Raw genomic sequence first — 20,317 nt, 5'->3', positions numbered from 1 at the left:
CATGGATACTAGTCAGGTTCAGAACCCACTGAGCCACAACGGAAACTACAGCTCTGAGTATTTGACTGTACTCTTGTTGGATTCCTTTTATGTTATTAAGAGATGATATCATACTATAGCTTAAGTTCTAGAAATTCTATTTGAATATAATTTTTGTCCTCACCCTCATCTCATATGTGTATATATACACATATACACATATACTTACACACACACACACCATTGTCTTTTGATGACAAGGGGAGTCACTTGAAGGAAAATGTTGCATACTCTAAAGTTTAATTTCTTAATACTCCAAGACACATTACTGACCTAAGAATATAAGTTTTTCCATGAAGAATTTAAAAGCAGAAATACTAAGTGTTTTGAAAACATTAGAAAAAAAATCCCTATATTTCCATATGTGTAAAATTTATTTCTTATTTGGTTCTGATGTTTCTGGTTCCTTAAGTAAGTTAATTGATATCATTAAGGAAAAATAAATAAATACTCACCTTGTAACCCAATACTTCAGACTCATTTTCCATGGTTTTTACATGTTCCCAGTTTAGACATAATTTAGAATTTGTCAGCTTCCAGGCAATGTTAGCTGGTGGTTGACTTGGAGCTTTAAAAAGATAATCAAAGATCCAAATGAACATTAATTAGCTCATGGTTACTGTATGGCCCGTCAGGAGGAAAAGGGGAAATAAGTCCTGGATAATTGACATAGAAGGAGCTAAAATGTTTTCCATGTCATTTGAAGTATCATATTAATTCTAAAGAGTGAGCAAATTCATTCAAATTCTGGTCATTTCAAAATTTTTTTTGTGACAAACTTATGAATTAGTTATGGTGTGCTACATGTCCAGAATTAATTATTAATCACTGTTGAGTTTGTTTTCTTTACCATATATAAATAGATGTAGGGCCCCTTTATCTAGGTTTCATTTGGCCAACAATCAGTGAGAATCTCAGACAAACTCAGGCTGCAAATGTTTTACATATATTGACACAGAGGTGTTCATTCCTAGTAGTCCTATACTTTTTAATCATGTATTAGGATTTTTGGCTCTAGGTAACAGAAGCAACTAAAAATGTTTTAAACAAAATATTAGTAGTAGAGTGTGAAATATATATGGGGAATCTTAAAATTCATTGTGGAATTCAGCAGAGCCTTAGAAGGAACAAAAACAAAAAATGTCCAAAAGGAAAGTTCCTCTTTCAACCTCTCACAGTAGTGTTGGCTGCATGTTATTGTGCCATAGACCACCTGTTTGTTGTTTTCAGTGCCTGTGGCAGAAATCATGTCTGTTCACCAGAATTGAAGTTTAAAACCTCCTCTGTCCAAAAATAGTCTAAGCTAGAAGTTCCAGGTAAAAGCTCATGATTGGCTTCATTTGGTCATATTCTGTCTTAGCCCAATCTTTTGTGGCTAGATAGTAAGAAAGATGCATGTCACTTAATATAACTGGAGCTGGTAGGAACCCTGAGAATGAAAAATCATTACAAACTGAGTGATCGTCTCAAAATATATCTACTCTAAATCCAAGCTGTGGCTTTTAGTTCCCTGAAATTAATATTTTCTTGGAGAAAGGTGTTGGGAAGTAAGTGAATACATATTTAGAAATGGCCTCCTAAAGTAATGGATCTGGTACACACTGGAAAATTTTAGATTTAAGAAAATAGGGTCCAGATTGGGAGTCAGCTGATTGAAAAGTATGCAGCTAATGAGTGGCTGAGTCAAGTCAGTATCCTGGTCTCGTGATTTCTAATCTAGTTTTTCTCCATGACAACATGCTGCTTCTTGAAGATTTGAGGCCGCATGATTATTTTTGAGATTTAAGAAACTGGAAAGATTAAAAATAATCCAGCTTGAGAGCAGAGGTGAAGATAAAACTACCCAGCAAGATGTTTTTGTCATCTTGTTTGAATTTGTGAGACTGAATAAACATTATATTTAACTCATTATAACACTGATGGAAATTAAAATGATTTCTCTTAGATTTTTGAACTCAACTGCTATGTAATGTCTTACCCATCAATGGAAGTGTCACAGGACATCCAACACTGCATTATCACACAGCTACTTGCCTGCCCAAAGCCACTGGGATATTGCTGTTTTTCACCTAGTTACTTAGATTTCAGTTGGGACATAGTACAGAGATAAATGTTTCCACCTCTGTGCCCATGGGGCTCAGCTGATATTTTATTATGGATTTATAACACTGAATTATAGTTATTCATGCTCTGTGTCTCTTTAAATTTATTGAGAACATATGTCTTATTCAGCTTTGTATTACCAGACCCGTTCATGGTGCTAGGCACATAAGAAGAGGCATGCATTTCATAAACATTGAATAAATAACTGTGCAATATGTGGCTAGACAAAAACTCTCATAGTCCTGTGTGATGTTCTCAGATCATATTAATTATGTACTGGGCTGTGGGCAGATCCGTAGGTGACTCTTTGAGGCCTGTCAATTCATTATACTCTTGTATAATCAAGGCCAATTGACATGGCCAAACCTATAGCCAAGCCATATAAACTTATGAAACTAACAGGCCATTTGGATGGACTATGCCTTTGTACATTTCTTGACAATATAAATTCAATCATAATTAAAAGCCTGAGAAATTTTCACTTAGTAAGAACTCATTAAATGCTTGTCATACATTTATTTCTGAAGGGCTATTGACAACGATTATAGTTTTATAAATTTTTCTTCAACTTATCTCAAAGTGCCTTTTCTAATCTTCTCAGCTATAAAAATATAAAAATTTTCACTGAGTTCCCGCTGTGGCACAATGGGTTAAGAATCCAAATGCAGCAGTTCAGGTCACTAAGGAGGTGAGGGTTCAATCCCCAGCCCAGTGCAGTGGGTTAAAACATATAGCATTGCTGCAGGTGTGACATAGGTAACAGCTACAGCTCAGATTCAATCCCTGGCCCAAGAACTTTCATATACCTCGAATATGGCCATTTTAAAAAAATAAAACAAACAAACAAAAAACTCACAAGAAACCAGTTTTAATATCTAGTATACTTTTGTGACACATTTCTTTCATCTCTGTTCATAAAGCAAAAGTATTGCCATAAACAACATCATATAATCAATACAGTGAAAATATAAAATCTCTTGTTTGTTGTCACTGGCAGTGATGGATTCTGAAGTTTTCATCTATTGCTGTGCCTGTTCTATTTGTTTATACAGCTAGATAAAAAGTATTCTTTTCAACACAGAATCCATTGATGAAGCTCCAAGCTGAGAGGCAGTACTGGCTTCTACTAATAGAAGCAGTGGCTGTGTCAGTGATACTGAAATATTTGTATTTATTTCTTCATTTACCAGAGCAGAAGTTAAGGCATTCCATGGACAAAAATGAGAACAGTTCTATCAGGAATGAGCTCTTGGTGTGGATTATTTGAATGCTTTACCTCTCTTGCTACTTTGGAGGCAGAAAGAGTTGGACTTTGAAGTCAGAGAGACCTAAATTTGTATGCAGTTTCTTTCAAGAGGCCTGGCTTCCCAGTCTTTGGAATGAGACTAAAATATCCTAGTTTTTAGGATTTTTAGCTTCCATGAAATAAAATATGAACTGTCCTTCGCTTGTTTACTGGTTAGCTCAGTAACTGTTAATTCTTTTTCCTGAGAGTTGCAGTTCTCCACTGTGGTGTTGCAACATAATCAATTTTTCAATTATGTTCAGTGTGGTTTGTTGCTAATCACATAGTTCCAAAGTTTGCAAATGATTCACTTCTTAAATATAATTAGGGTACATTCAAGATTTTCCATTAATAATTTTGTTCTTACTTGGGCTTTTTTATGTGGTTTTTGAAAGGCATATAAAGTGGTGGAGTCTCAGCTAATATCTGGGATGTTCTCATAGTCTATGGCTTTTTTATCTTTATCCACAAGTGTGACTCCATTGCCAATCCATTCTGTCTAATATATCTATAAATATACACATATTTTTTAAGTTTCTAAAAGGTATTTAGAAAGCCATCATCTTATTATAAAGACTTTTAATAGCTCTGGTTTCATGAGTTGGAGGTACTTGATTAAAGTGGATTGCAATATCTACAATGAAACTGAAATTTCTGTTTCATTGAAAAACCATAACACTGTCATATGGATAATAAGAAACATAAGCCATGGATTTTGTTCTAGTTGGTCAATGGTAAATTTGACAAACAAGCATTCCCTAATTTTTTGAAAAATTTTCCAGGTGATTTCCAAAGAGTAAATCATTTTCTATTAATCAAATGACAGAGCAACATTAAACTAGCCCTCTGCAGCTCTAATGGCTTCCCTGTGATCAATTTTTCTGTAGATGGCATTTATATTCAACTGTAGTTCACACTATGAACTCAATTCAAAAACAACTTCTTATGTTACACTTCTAAGTAACAGCATGGGGTTGACATTTGGAAAAGAGAGAAAGAACATAAGTGCAAGATGAAATAAAAGCTTAATGCTTCCTTTATGTCTAAATATGGATTGATTGCATTATTTACAGCAAGAAAAATCTAGTACAGAATGCTGGTCCGTCAACGTCAGGGGCCAAATTGAACCAAAATTTGCAAACATTTTCTGTTACTTGGTCTGAATACTTCTGTCTGCGTAAGCAGAGCTTTTTAGTTCCTCTTTGGTCTTGGAATTGATGTAAATGTTTTTCTCCCTTTAGTTGTAAATTTAAATTCCATTTAAGCAGAGTCTGTGTGGATCACAGTATATTTATATTTCCAGTGCTCCTCAGTTGTCTTTTAGAAAGACATCATTTTCACTAAGCTATGATACTTAATGTTAAATCACTGATATTTACTTTTTAAAAAACCATAAGGCTATCATCATCTCCATCAACAATAATAACAAAGACTCTGAAGCTTTGCAAATGCCATTCCTTCTGCTTGGAGGTTTCTTTGTCCATTAGTTCCTTTTTCTCTTTTATGTCATATTGAAGTATACAGCCTTCCCATATAGCTGCTCTTTAGGTATATCTCAGCCTCTTACTTTCTTCATAGTACTTTTTATAATTTGATTATTTCATTTTATTTTTTCTTATTTTAAGTTGTCTATCCACTAAAAGAGAAATTGCCAAAGGCAGGGCTCTTGCTTGTTTTAATCTCCATTAGGCATCTAACCCTGTGCTTGACTCATTGAAGGCACTAGAGCGATTGGTTGATTCATCATATTTCCAGGAAAAGGTTCTGTCTTCCAATCAGAATTGGATGAGATTTTGGAAAATATGAGCTCTGCTTCCTCAGAATTTATAGTGGATGATCAAACATCAGATGGAAAATATAGACAATGGCAGTATGAGTGTGTGATGGATACAGGATTTTTTGCTGTCACCACTATTCAGAGATAATCTTGGTGTCATCTCAAGGACATAGAAAATCAAAGTTATATCTAGGGATAACACTTGGAATCAGAGCTCTTTGCTGTTTCATTAAAACCACTTCTCTGTTTTGGATGTCCTTTAATGGCCCTTGAAGAAAATTTCTGCAACAAATTTATAAAGAAAAAGAAAGTAGAAAGTAGCTATGCTTTCCTACTTTAATAAATGCAAAGAAAGTGAAATCATCTCTGAAGAAGAAATGTAATAATGCCCATTACCATATACTGAGCTCTCACTATATGGCTGCCTCTGGGTCACTTTGGTGTGTGTTATATCCTTTTGTTCTCAGAGCAAACTCTAGAGGAAAGTATAATCATCTGTTTTTCAGACAAGAAAATGCATTCTGAGTTATCAAGCAATTAGATTTGTCCCACAGTTCATGTCTGAGCTGGGATTCACACCCAACTTTCTTTTGCTCCGAAGTCCTTTTCTAGCTCTTTTCAACAATATTCTCACATGGGCCAAAGTTATATAATCATACTTTCTTCTGATTCCAAAAATTCATTGTTGCCTCTATTCCAGAGAACAAAGACTAGAGAAATGTGTACAAGATCTGTCATAATCTGTCCCCAAATTCCTTTCCATCACATTCTTCATTAAGATCTCGCAGAGCCTGACTTACTGATCTTCTGAATCACTTGCTTACCTGATTTCATGTATTCTTGCAGTTTGCAGTGGCCCACCATGCCTATAAACAGATAAATATACTAAAAGAAAAATTTATAAATCAGTAGAAAAGATTATGAAAGTTCTTGTACACATTTCTCTAGTCTTTGTTCTCTCAAATAGAGGAGACAATGAATTTTTGGAATTAGAAGAGAGAATGATTCCATTTTAAGAAAGAAAATCTCAAGGCAGTTGAAGGTTTGGATGGAAGATTTGAGAGTCCAGAGGAAGATTTGTTCAAGATGAAGATTACAAGCTAGCAAGTGTTCATGGGATCAAGAGCTTCAGAGTCCATGTTCATACTGTGTTAGTCCAACGGGTGCCACAATAGAACCCTTCTAAGAATCAGTTTTATCGTGTCTTGGAATTAAAATACCAAATTCCCTGATATTTTGTAGTATTTGAATGAGATATTATATGTAGAGCATTAACACTGGGCTTAGGACATGAATGCTCAGTATTTTATAACCATAACAGGCATAATAAGGGCCTCTCATACATGTCCAGATCCTAATCCACAAAGCCTGTGGATACATTACTGTATATGGGAAAGGGGACATTACAGGTTTGATTAAGTTAAGGATCTTGACACTGGGAAATAATCCTGGATTCTGCAGGTGAGTTCATAGAATTCCAAGATTCTTATAAGGGAAAAAAGGAGGCATAGAGTCAGAGGAAATGTGATGACAGAAGTAGAGGGTCAGAGTCAGAGTAGTATTTGAAGATACCATGCTCCTGGAATTTTTAATAAACAATTTGAGATTTATATAAGCTTATAACTTTAAGTTACTCAAATTGAACAATGCCAAATGAGGTCAGTCTAAAAAAAGAAACAAATACACACCATTGCAAGGTAATTTGATGAGTTGCTTTTTAAAAAAAAAAAATTGTACAGGAAAAAAATTAAAAATATATCCCCTGAACACAGCTTATACCATACAGTCACCCTGTCCAATAGGCAGGAAGTGAAGAGGAAAAGGCCACAAGCTAAGGGGTATATGTGGTCTATAACATCCAGAAAATGCAGGAAACAAGTGCTCTTCTAGAGCTTCCACAAGGAGTACAACCCTTGCCCACACCTTGTTTTCCAGCCAGTGAAACTCATGACTTGGGACTTCTAGAAGTGTATGATAATAAATTTGTATTGCTTTAAACCACTAAGTTGTGGTAACATGAATAGAAGATTCTATTCTGTTCTTACAATGTCTATAATGAAGAATGTTGAAAAATAAAATTAGAGGTTTGATTCGTATTCAAATATGAGATGAAGCCTTGTAGAACTTTCTTATTCTCAAGTCCTTGTTGACTCTTGATAAAAACACTGAGACACATAGGCTGGTGAAAGCCAAATTTTTTCTTAAACCATTTGCTATTTTATTGATAGCAAAGTAAGGTTTTTATGAAAGAAATTAGGAATTACAAGGGTTTTTATTTACAATAATCAAGAAAGAATATGGATGGTAAAGAAACCCAACTTCACTTTATACTTTCTGGCTCTCTTCTCACATTTCTGTCAGCAAATATATTCTACCACAATATCTTGGATCAAATTACACCTTGTTAATTAAATTGTTTTCATAGAATATGCCCCCACTCTTTGATGATGCTAATCATGTGAATACTCATATAAACCACTAATAATGTTCTTGGTATTTAATACAAATTTCAGTCTGCCCATTCGTAGGACTGAGTAGGTGTATTGACTATACCTGGTGCTACCATGTCAAAAACAAGCTTTCAGCTTAAACTCAATGAATAGATTAGTACAAACCATTATATGGTTGATTTAGGTTGCATGGACAATCAAACTGGAAAATTTGAATTAAAGGAAAAATGTTTTTTAATGTTACAATATGTGTACATATATATACACACATATATGTATATATACACATAAGTGTACATGAATGTGTGTATGTATGTACAGGTGGCTCTGTGTATCTGCATATTTGTGGGTTCCACATTGGCAGCTTCAACCAATTTTAGATTGAAAATATTTGAAAAAATATTCCAGAAAGTTCCAAAAAAGCAAAATTTAAATTTGTTTTGCGCTAGCAGCTATTCACAGTATTTACATTGTTATTTACAGCTATTTATATAATATTTGCATTATATTAGATATTATAAATAATCTAGAGATGATTTAAAGTATAAAGAGGATATATGTAGGTTGTATGCAAATTCTATGATATTTTATATCATGGACTTGGGCATCTGTGGATGTTTCTAGAACAAATACCCTTTGGATACCGAAGGACAGCTGCGTGTGTGTGTGTGTGTATGTATGTACATGGTTTTATATAGATAAATAGTCTATATATAAATAGATGTATCTTTTTGATAATTAGTTTCTTGTTCTAATCTCAACCCATTTTAAACTGGTCAGTGGGATTGCATGTACCATGAGTAGGCTTGAATATTTCCTCAACAACTGCTCTAAACTGCCTGTCAGTTTGTCACAGATCTGTCAGATTTGCTAGGTTTGTTTTTTTTTTTTTTTTTGATATTATCTTTACACATTTCTATTCACCCTTGATTTTGCCTGAGATAGAAACTGAATTATACACAAGAATTTCTGGTGAGTTTGGCATCTCTCAGCAAGAAGGAAATGTCTGGGCAAATTTAAGGCCACTGATTGATTCGAGATTTCAGTCTGCATTTGCAGATTAACTGAAAGAGGTTAGACTCCAGAAAGGCCATAGAAGCAAATTGTTTCATACAGGTATATGGCAATGACTTCATCAATTTAGTCAACATGGGGTAAGCAGGAAGAGGAATAGAATAGCATCTCTAGATAGTTGATTCTTAAGGATCACTTATGATCTAGTCTATTTCAAGTTATGGGCATTGAGGGAGAGCTGGTTTAAGAATCATTGATTCACACATACTCTTCCCTTATTATACTAGAGGCTTTTTTGTTCATTTGTTTGTTTCCTCCTTAGCAGTTCCAGAGCACCTTGTATTTTCCCATGTGCTTCTATAATCAGAGCTTCATTTGAGCCTCACTGGGGAAATAGTGAGGGCAGAGAAAGTTTCTGTTTAATAAATAAGTAAATTAAACCAGGAAAATGGAATGTCTTGTCCTGTATCAGGGAATGAGTCAGTGATGTACCCACAATTGGAACAAAGGTCTCTGGCTTCTGGTTGGAGATATGGACACAAGTGAATAGTGAACTCTCTAATCCAAGGACCTAGTAACTGAGATGATTCCTAAATTCTTATAGACATAGGAAGTATGCAGGTATATAGGAAAAAAACAACAACTTTGCATACTTGATTTTCAAGCTCTTTTCAACCACCTATCCTTTCCCAATACACGGGGTGGCGGGGGGAAGGTACAATATTTAAAGGCAATCTCTGTTTTTACTGCTTGTTAGTAGCAGTGTATTCATGTCTTAGTCATTCTCAAAATTTAGCAATTGTATTTGTTACTCTTTTTCATCAGGATTTAGAGACCAAAGGATATGTTTTTAAAAGCCTGTTAACACACAAGAATGTATACATGTATGTGTAACTGGGTCACCATGCTGTACAGTAGAAAATTGACAGAACACTGTAAACCAGCTATAATGAAAAAAAAAAATAAATAAATAAAAAGCCCGTTAACACGATTTATGTTCATCTACAGTATATGTAGATATTATGCACTTATAGACAGTACAAATTACCAGCTCCGACTAAGTCATATTGGATCAGACCATTTCCAGTTACCACTGTACTATACTGCAATACTGCATGTTGAATATTTCTTCAATACCAGACCCACTCATAGGACAAAATTCAGCAGCAATCAACTATTCATCCTTTATTTAGCAAACTCTATCTATGTGAAAGACGTTTAGCTTATTGTTAAGGGAGGTAAAAAGAAGCAAAACGGTTAATTCTTGGGTTTCAGGGGCTTTCAAGTAAACTGCAGTGATAAAATATCCTAGAAGGAAAGACCTAGGTGTCTGACAGTGTTAGGATCACATCAAAACTCAAGTGGCAAACCAAACCAAGTGGCATATGCACACTATTATTTATGGAGTGGATGGTCTGTGGGAGTTTGCTGTATAGTTCAGGGAACTCTATCCAATATTCTGTAATAAACTATGTGGGAAAAGAATCTGAAAAAGAGTGGATATGTGTATATGTGTAATTGAATACTTTGTCGTACAGTAGAAATTAACACATTATAAATCAACTATACTTAAAATTAAAAAATATATTCACTAATCATCTACTAAAGATGTACTGTTAGTTATCTCTCTCAAACTCGAGTAAAGCCTTGTGAGAAAATATGTACAACGTTTTCCTCATTTTACAGATGAGGATGTTAGACCTGAAAGATCGAATAACCATTTAACATTCTAAGGATGGGAGGTCAAGTTTTGAACTCAAGGTGGGAGAGGGCATCAGAGCCTGTGTTCTTAAACATTATATTCTCTGTCTTTCATCTGTATCCTTAATTTATTTTCTCTTTTGCAATTCCAAAATGATCCAAACAGTTCTTTTTGATTATTACCAGAAAGTTTGAACAATTATCCATATTTAAGGGACAAACCCACTAACCAAATAAATCAATCAGTAAAATAATAAGGTAGAAGAAATGAAATGAAGATTGAGCAAAGCAAAGTTTCTAATTATAGGTGAATCTTGGTTCCTGCAGTGTGAGTGTATACTTACGAGACTTTTTGGTGGTAACATTGACTGGGGGACTTGAAGGCCCTGTCCCAGCAGTGTTATAAGCTCTCACAGAAGCAAAGTAAACAGTGTTAGCTTTGAGTCCTGTGATGTTTTTGGTTGTGACATTTCCACTGACTCTAACTTTACCAATCATGGATTCTTTGGAGTCATCTGTCCAGTATAAGATCTGTTCATTCAAAACAAAGAATAAACAACTTAATTTCCTAACAGCCGTCAAACACTGGCATATGGGAAGCAGCAGGGAACATAAATGAGAATATTTTCCAATTAAAATGGCTTTATGACGACAACAAAATCATCAAAGTCCCAAATTTATAGAGAAGAAATTTTTAAAAAGAATTTTCCAACTCATAATGGAAATTGGAGAACTTGGTTTTTTTTTTAAGTTACCTATTAAAGTATTTCATGAGATATCTAAAGTTAACAGCATTAAAATTATTTAACAAATAAGTCGTATCAAAACAAGATTCATACCATCAATCAAAGATTGAAGTGATAATGTTTTGCTATTGACATTTCCTCCAGAGTTCTTTGACGCAGGGATGAATAATAATTCTACTGGTACTGAGCCTGTCCTATTCATTAGCACTATTTTGGGCACATAGGAAATACAAGAAAGAAAAAAGTATCATGCCTACCTTTGAGCCCCTTATAATTATAATGTAGTTAGGATGTTAGAGTACAAAAGCCAAGGGTGCATTCCAAAAAAGTGATATGGGAAAAAATGTATAAGAGTTTGAAGAAAGATAACACCAGGGAGTAATCAGGGAAGAGTTCAAAGAGCAAGGGAGACTAGATATGAGCTTTGAGAAGGAAATTGGGTTCAGATAAGAGGTAAGGCATTCTAGGGTTGGAGTGGCAGCCACTTATCTTGTTAGTAAAACTTTCTGTTTGGAAAAGAGGGTTCATATGAAAAGGAAATGAAAAAGAACAAGGCATAATCATGCTTTTGTTCTAATTCCAAAATAAACTTGATTACTCATTATGCGAATCATTAGATTTATGTCAAAGGAATAGTAATTGATTAATAAGTCTCAACCCCTAATGAAAAAGAGCCCCTAAATGTGAAGTGATTTGCTTTATTCTATATAGACTATAAATGACAGGTTTAGGAGATTCTAGGCTTTTCTTTATCACTTAGCTGCCTTTTCCAAGATGACTTTTTCATAGACCTGTTCATAGAACGGGTCTTCCAGTGAAATTCTGTGGTTTAAAATCATTGAAGATTAAATGCTTACATTTCTCCCAGAAACAAGTATGACTGCTGATTACTTTAAAAATGCTAATGTTTGTTAATTGGCTTTCTTAAGATCCCCTCTGTAGCTTTAGACATACACTATTATATACCAAAAATTAGGTTAGTAGTACAGGACTATTGAACAGAGGTATTGCTAGCTAGCATATTCATATGGAAAGTCATATTAATGTGGATTACCTCATAACCCAGAACTCTTCCAGTATTTCTATTCCAGGCAATAGCATTCCATGAAACCTCCATTTCTGAAGCAGAAAAACTTTGAACAGAAGTTCCCCTTGGGGCCAGCTGGGGTTCTACCATGCAGAGAAAGATATGACCATCTTCAGCAGAGTAGTTCACAGTAAACAAGTGCAAAATATATGTACAGTCTTAAAGAGGACCATTCCATTTGCTGACCACAACTTACCATCTTCCCCAGAGTAGACAATGGACGCAGTACTCAGGGCTCCTTCTCCTTCATTGTTATACACCCCCACTTTGACTTCAAAGGGAGAGAGGGGAATGATGCTTTCATTTCTGTAAACAAACCTTGACGATTCTACAGATGGTACTCTTGCCTTGGTCCAGGTTGTTGAGCCAACTGGCCGTAGCATGATGATGTATCCAAATTCCTCTCCATTCTGGAGTTCTTCTGGAATTGACTTGGGCAGAAGTGATCAGTCACTGAGTATTTACAGACATATTTTACATAGCTACTATAGTGTTTATGGATTGTATAACATATTTTCTGTAGATATAAGCATGGATATTTACCCTCTTTAATGAAGTATTGAAAAATAGTACTTTTATTTGGAATGCCAATTAGAAAAATGATTCCAATTAAAGATAGATAAATACATGAACATTTTAAATGGAAATGTGAAATGGGTTTTACATGTGTATATATCCTTCCTTGATTATTCTTAAATTGTAGTAATAAAATGGTTTAAAAGATTGCAAGATTTTACAAGTCGAAGCATAATTTCGATATGAATTTTTTAATGCAGCACAAAATTCACTTATTAACTGTTTCAAGCCTAGCCATGTTTTCCTTTCACATTTTCAACAAATTATTGTAAGATATAGATAATATAATCAATGTGTAATAACATTTGCTCTAATGTCATGGACTACTATAGACTGTTACTCAAACACAAACATATAAAGGACCTCCCAATATTTTTTAAACCTACGTCTTCATTAATCATAGCATCAGCATGTACTTTTCTTAACATTCAAAAACAAAGAACCTAAAAGTTTGCTAAGTCTCAAATAACCAAATTCCCTGAGTCATTCAAAACTTAAATTTATTAAAATTACAAACAAAAATAGATACAACTTTTCCGACCTCTAGAGGTAAATTAATTCTAAATAATCACATCAACAAATGAAAATGAATTTGTTCTTGAATTTAGACAAATAGTCCACCTGTTTATAAGAAAGTCATATTTAAAAATTATAGAATTTGTTTAGTCTTTCTAAAGGAAAAATTTTTCCCCAAATATTTTCATGGACTAATAAGTGCATACCTCATAGGACATAATGCTTGACTCTGATGGACACAATTTTATTTCTGAGGTTTTTCTTACCCAAAGGTGTCCATTCATTATATTACATTATCCTATGACTTGTACCACATCTGATTATCCAGTAACAGGTACCAGAACAAAAGATACCCTCTTGGTCAGTATCTATGGGGTATTCTGGTACAGAATCTCTGTTTTCTGTAGTAACTAATACGCCCAATCAATTCCTCTCCATTATGAAATTCAAATAAGAAACATAGGTGTGTTGAGATAATAATAGATAAGCAGAGCAAGCAATCAGTAGAAAACATACAGTAACAGGGACACTGAGGCAGTAGAAGCTGAAGAAGAGAGAATTAGCTATAAGCCAAGTAGAAAATTGGAAGTAAGAGGAATGGGAAGAACTGAGAGAAAAGCAGGAGAGACCGTTGAACTGGGACTAGATTACCAGAGGTGCTAACAGCAGGGTAGAGCTACTATTTTCAAAAAATGATGAATGATACTGTGGTTCTTCTTTTGACCTGGCTGCTTGGTTACTGACACTTTTTCCTATCCTCATCATTTCCCATGTTGCTTTAAAATAAACCCCCTTTAACCAAGATGACCTTAGCAGGTCTCTACTTCTTACCATGTGGAATAGTCTAACAAATACAGATAGGGAAAAGAAGAAGAAAAATACAGGTCCTGAAATCTTAGGAAAGAAAATGCTTCCTCGTATTAACACTTGTCTTTTATAGGGAGATCAGAATTAAAACAGTTAACCTTGAGTGTTATGGAAAAGATGTATTAGAATTTATGGTATTTGATAGAGCATTTGACTTATTTTTGATGATCCTCTGATCTCAGATTTAATCAGGACATTTAGTTCATCTGAGAAAGTGGACAACTTCTGTTTTTGTTAGTCAAATACAATTAATGTTTCACATGGTGTTCCCTCAAGAAAGATCTGAGTCCAAAATGTTTGATTTAGAAGGGACAAAGACTCGTTTAGGCTCTTGCTTTCATTCTTCTCATAAAGTCAGAGAGCCAGATGAGGAGACATTATATAGCTACTTAAGATGGCCAGAAAGAGTTTTATTCCATTAAGTAGAGAAAGTATTGAGTAGAGTACAGAAATTCACAAATTGCCCTGGTAATGAAATCTATTAGAGTCGATAAAGACTAATAGTATAATTTTCCATCACAGTATCTGTAAGAACTAAATTTGTAGTATAAACCAAAAGTCAGCAAATGCTGGCCTTTGAACCGAATCTGGCCTGTAGCCTGGTTGCTGAAGTAAAGGTTTTTGGAAATACAGTCATACTTGTTCATTTATATATGATATATGGCTTTTGAATGACAAGAGCAGGGTTGAGAAGTTGTGCAAGAGACCATGAAGCCTGTAAAGCTGAATAGTTTTACTGGCTAACCCTCTAGGTAGAAAGTCTGTCAACTTCCAGTTTAGATGTGTATCTCTTATTCTACAGTATTTTATCCTATATGCCTAATTTTACAGTCAATGAGACATTTACCCCAAACACCTCAAACTTGGAAGTATTGGGGAGTATAGACTAAGCTAAGCTATAAATAAAGATACCATTAGAAAAGGAATTAGAAGTTACTACATCTCTAAAGTTCGATATTGTTTCTAGGTAATGGAAACAAAAAAACCAAAATAAATAAATATACACAAAATATACATTACTTTTGCACTAGAGAAAACAGGTTGATTATACCATGATGGATGTATTTATAAACACATAATGGTGGAGTCTGACTTAATTTAGAACAGTTGCTGGACCTGCATTAGAGTTGAAAGCTCAGCGGGTACCCCTTCATCCATGATGCGGTGACTTTGGACTGATACAGTCTCCCTACCTGTGTTCTTTTTCAAAATATAGTTCATACATACTATGATGGTGCCTTTCCAAATCTCCTTTCACGCTGTGTATTGACTGTCATGTCAGCTTCTGAGCATTCAGACTTTCTTTTAAATTCATTTTTGTTCCCCCACTGCTTGGAACAATGTCACTACTCATGAGTTTTTATTGAACTGAAAGCGTTACTATATGCCTTCTGGTGGCTTGAACTAATGTATGCATCTCCTCCTAAGTATATATAACTGATTCCTTAAAGAAGTTTGGGCACCCAAAGAATTTGGCTCAGTAACTGCATGTATGTGATACCAAATGTGAATGATAAATGGGAATTAGCATCCGTTTATATAGTTTCTGTATCTGCATATCTGATATTCCAAGAAAAAATTGACAGAGGGAATGGTTTTAATTTAATTAAAAAATTTGTCAGAATTTTTTTTTCCATAGAGGGCTAGATGCTTAAACATTTTAAACACTGGGGGAATATATGGTCTTTTGCAACAGCATGAAAGCAGCAATACATAACGCAGATGAGAATGAATATGGTGATAGGGGAATTTGTTTATGAAAACGGTGAGCAGGCCAGATTTGGCCCATAGCTGATTATTTCCAGTACCAGGCTTTAGAGATAAAAAACATTATAAATCATAGAATGATGTATTTTTTGGTTATCATATCATGTCTATTTAAGAATAGTAAACATATGATTTCTCTTTCTCCTCCAATATAGACTGAGTAAAAACCTTTTAATTTCTGATCACGAAGGAGAAAGAATAAGATGTGAAGTCGGGCGAATTATGAAATGCTTATATGATTTTTAAACAATATTGAAACCTAAATAACCTACTCACTTTCCCACAAAAACAATCCTCTTTTAGACTACTTGAGAGTCAGTGTTTTGTGGAAATGCATTTGGTAGACACAGAAGAACTCTAGCCTCCCTGAACCATGGCTTTGCACAGGGACAATTGGAAGTCTAATTTAGGACAAAGTAAAAGTGTCAAGTAAGAGTTCTGTGGTCAGATGCTTCTCTGGCCATGTATCTCATATTTCTAAGCCTGTTAACTTTTTTGAACGTGGCTTTACCCATCTGCTAGCTTTGAAATGAGAAGCGAAGATACGAAATGTCCAACATAGCACCTAAAACCCTGTAAGTGTCCCAAAGATGAGCTCCCTCTCCAGGTCTCCAAGGGCTCGATCTCTCTCTATGAACATCTGTTTATCTAACAGGCACTTGTGCTAGGCCCATAACACGTGTGAAACTAGGCATCCAGAAGAAATGATGGTTTTAATAGCAGTTACACCTGGTTTCTAGCTCTGTCATTTACAACCTAAGAAAACATCTCTTTGTCTCAGTTTTCTCTCATATGAAAAGGGTGTAATAATATTACTCCATTTCTATCTGCAACGGAATTTTGTGGGGAATACAACAGACTCTCTCTCTCTCTCTCTCTCTCTCTCTCTCTCTCTCTCTCTCTATATATATATATATATATATATATATGTATGTATATAAAGTCTTATACTACTGTAAAATCATTTATGAATGCAATGAATTAGTATTATTTTACAACAGGTTTCTCAACCTCAACCTTAGCACTGTTGGCATTTGGGAGCAGATACCTTGTCAAGAGAGGCTATCCTGTGCATTGTAGGATGCTTAGAATCATCCTGGCCTCTACCCAGAGCACCTCTTCCCTTATGTATAAACAACCAACATGCCTTCAAACATTATAAAATATCTCCTGAGGGATGCAATCACCCCAACGTCCCCATGAGAGCCACTCTAATGTATTAGACATTATTTTAAGTAAAGTATCCATGACCATCATGTTCTTAGGTGTGATATTAACTTGTCCAAGGAAGTGTATGTTTTAGCTGTACGAAAATTATCACCACAGTGTCAAAATCATGTAAACAAAGCAATGAAATTGGGCAAGGCTCTTTTCAGTTACAGCTGAGGCTCAAAGCTGATGACAAAGCTATGGAGCATCATGCCTCCCATGTCTCCAAAGGGAGACATCAAACCATTTCTCTGTAGGGCTACATGGCAAAATGTAGCCTATAACCCAAGAGAAATGTACAGAAAGGGAGTGTCACCTTGTTTAGGGAGAGAGTAGTAGGAATGTATTTCTTTTGAGATGGTTGTAGAGGCAGCTATGCATCCCTAACCCTCCACCAAGGGGAAGTAAAGTGGTTACTTTTTACTCTTGCCTAACCAACTAAAGAGGCTTCAGAAAGAAACACAAGGTATGTGCTCTCTGGAATGGAGGGGGTGGAGATTCTTTTAACTAATGAATTCTTGAAGGGGAAAGGGACCTGAATAGTGTATGGTGGCAGAGTGAAGAGAGGGTAAGTGAGCATGTCCTGCCCTTCCATGGGCCATGGAGCAGAGGCATGTGCTTCCTGAATGCAAATGTGGAATCTATGCAAGAGAGCCATCCTTAAGCAGCTTTGAAAGGAACTGTATCCACAAAGAGCATCTAGAAGAGATAGATAAACTCTACCAGAAGAGGCTGGACATGGATCACCAGACCCTAGGAACTGAAGAGACTTTCCAGCATCCAGTTGAGTCTTCACCAAGCAATGACAGCTAGAAGTCTGCAAAGGGGCACCTCCCTGGACAGTCCCCCCTCCCCTCACCACCAAAACACAAATCAAAAACTGTTCTTTGATATAACAGCACTTGGTCATTTACCACTCCTAAAATATACCGAAGTCAAACTACACATGGGCCAGCAACCAGGACCTGTTCTGTCCCTTTTCTCTGCTCCCAATCCCAATTCACTACAACTCTGAAGGAACTAGTTTGGGAAAGGAGAAATTGAGTAGCAGAATGGAGAAAAGGTGGAAATCTGATTGTGTATTTCTTTCACACTATAGAATTCCTCACCTGAGGCAGGCCTAAGCAACTGAAGACAAGAAACTTTAGATTGGTTAAAAGTTTAAAGTTTATGAAAATAAACCAGGTCAAAAAATTTTAAAAATACAAAAATGAACCTACATGATAATAATGACTACAAAAGCTATGCCATCTGCCTAAGCTTCATCTAAATGCAGGAAAGAACAAACTGGAAGGATTTAAAGAGCACTGATAGGGAAATAATTATTTTCTACCTGCTCTCTGCTGAGTGAAACTCATCATTAGTTCTAGAGCTAATAGATCAAATAATGTCTAGTTCTTCAACTAATAGCAAAAATGCTACTGAGCCACATTTGATAGACACTGGGAAGCTGTTTTTCTTATTTTTGGAAGAGTATTGTGTTAAGTCACACTCTCTAACTTTAGTAGAAATAAAAAATATTTCCAATACTTTCTCTAAATAATGCATCATGAGGACTCTCTCATACCATGTATTTTTATATACTCAATAGCAATCAAATATATCTTTTGGCTTTTCTTTATTCTTCTTGGCCAGATAAATCTTTTTCCTTCAAATAACTCAGATAAAAAATTACCTCCCACGTAATGACGAGTTCAGACCGACTTCCTCCACCTCCATTGATGTTTGTTGGTGCCACACAGGTACTGAAAGCAATGGAGAGAAACGCAGGATGGCAGTTATTAAAGTACCTCTTAATCGGGAAGACTTTTGTTTTTGGATTTCACCTTTCAAAATCTCACGCAGGCACATTTATGAGAGAGTCTTGCATTTTTAATGAACATAAATTATGTTTACACATATCCAGATTTCTAAGAGAGAGGACACAGTTGTGTTTGATACATGAGCACCCTGGCTCCAAAATTAATTAAAAATCGAGTAACATCATGTATTTGACATTATTATGCATCATCTACTAATTGGCAAAATGATGTTCCATTCAGATGGTAACAGCGACACTGCTGATTTAGTGCCTAATTATACAGTTGTGCTGTAAACAAGTTACTGAGGCAGTCTATTAATTAATTTTTCAATAAACAAACTAAAATAATTTTTCTTTTTGTTAGTCATCAGGATATTTTAACATTTAAAAACAAATCCTTAAAGATTTATAAATTAAAAAATTCTTATTTTATAATTCTGCCTTTGAATCTCAAATCTCTTAGTACAGAACAGTATTCCTCCAATTTTTCACAATCAAAGTATGAAGATGTTCTCTGATCAAGGATGTGACTGAGTGATTTCTTGGATTTAACTCTAGGAACTTAAGGCTCAGTGGTAGAACATTAGGACACTGATCATTGTTACAAATTAGGAAACAATATGTCCTTCAACTATATATTTGTGAGGACTAGTAGAATGAACAATAAATAGTTGAAAGTAAGTTGTAAAATCATTGACAATTGTGAACATGTGTAGGGTATTATAGTGTATAATCAGAATGAAGTTTTACTTTATACACGTGCAAGTGTTAAAAAGCATCCTTTTTCCTGAAATAATAGCAAAAGTATGCTAAATCTCTGATAATGGTTAAATCTGCAGAGTATACTTTTTTAAATTTTGAATTATATAAAATTATTCATATTTGATCTTTTTGAATTAAAGTATGTAATGTTTAATTGCTCATTTCAAAAATTTTCCCACCATGGATACAATTCAGATAAATATAGACTCTATATTTTATTTATTCCCATTTCATACATAATTAATTTTATAAATGATATAGTGGTATAATAATCTCACTGTTCTTTTAAATAATAACACCAGAATGTGACATAAAAACTTAATTGTAAAAACTTTAGAGTTAGTATCAACCCTGCCCAAAGCTACTGTAATGCAAATCCAGCTGCAAACAAGCAATCTGAAACAAAAGCTAATGTCCAGAGTCATGGACCACAGTTGTAGATTCTTATCCAGTTTGGTCTATGGTAGGGCCTGGGAATTTTTACATTTATAAATTTCTGCATGCCAATCTTTATCTCATGTATGTTAAGTCCCTCTGTTATGGCTGGTGCTGGTACATACATCTGGATGTCTGTGTTCAAATCCTGACTTTATCTGAAACAGTCAACTAACATCCTG

The 20,317-nt window shown here is 34.9% G+C and overlaps 1 protein-coding gene across 1 annotated transcript in view; it reads right to left on the bottom strand.

The window, feature by feature from the left end:
* CNTN6 (contactin 6) overlaps nucleotides 1–20,317 on the bottom strand; it is a 260,598-nt gene that overhangs the window by 1,724 nt on the left and 238,557 nt on the right. Inside the window, 6 exon segments of the mRNA XM_021069266.1 lie at nucleotides 495–607; nucleotides 10,714–10,900; nucleotides 12,170–12,285; nucleotides 12,399–12,633; nucleotides 18,813–18,877; nucleotides 18,880–18,882. Coding sequence (XP_020924925.1) covers nucleotides 495–607; nucleotides 10,714–10,900; nucleotides 12,170–12,285; nucleotides 12,399–12,633; nucleotides 18,813–18,877; nucleotides 18,880–18,882 — 719 coding nt within the window.

The sequence above is a fragment of the Sus scrofa genome, chromosome 13 (genome assembly GCF_000003025.6).
Source record: "Sus scrofa isolate TJ Tabasco breed Duroc chromosome 13, Sscrofa11.1, whole genome shotgun sequence".
NCBI lineage: Eukaryota > Metazoa > Chordata > Mammalia > Artiodactyla > Suidae > Sus > Sus scrofa.
Note: the sequence above shows the minus strand (reverse complement) of the source record. Positions and strands in the feature narration are given on the sequence as shown.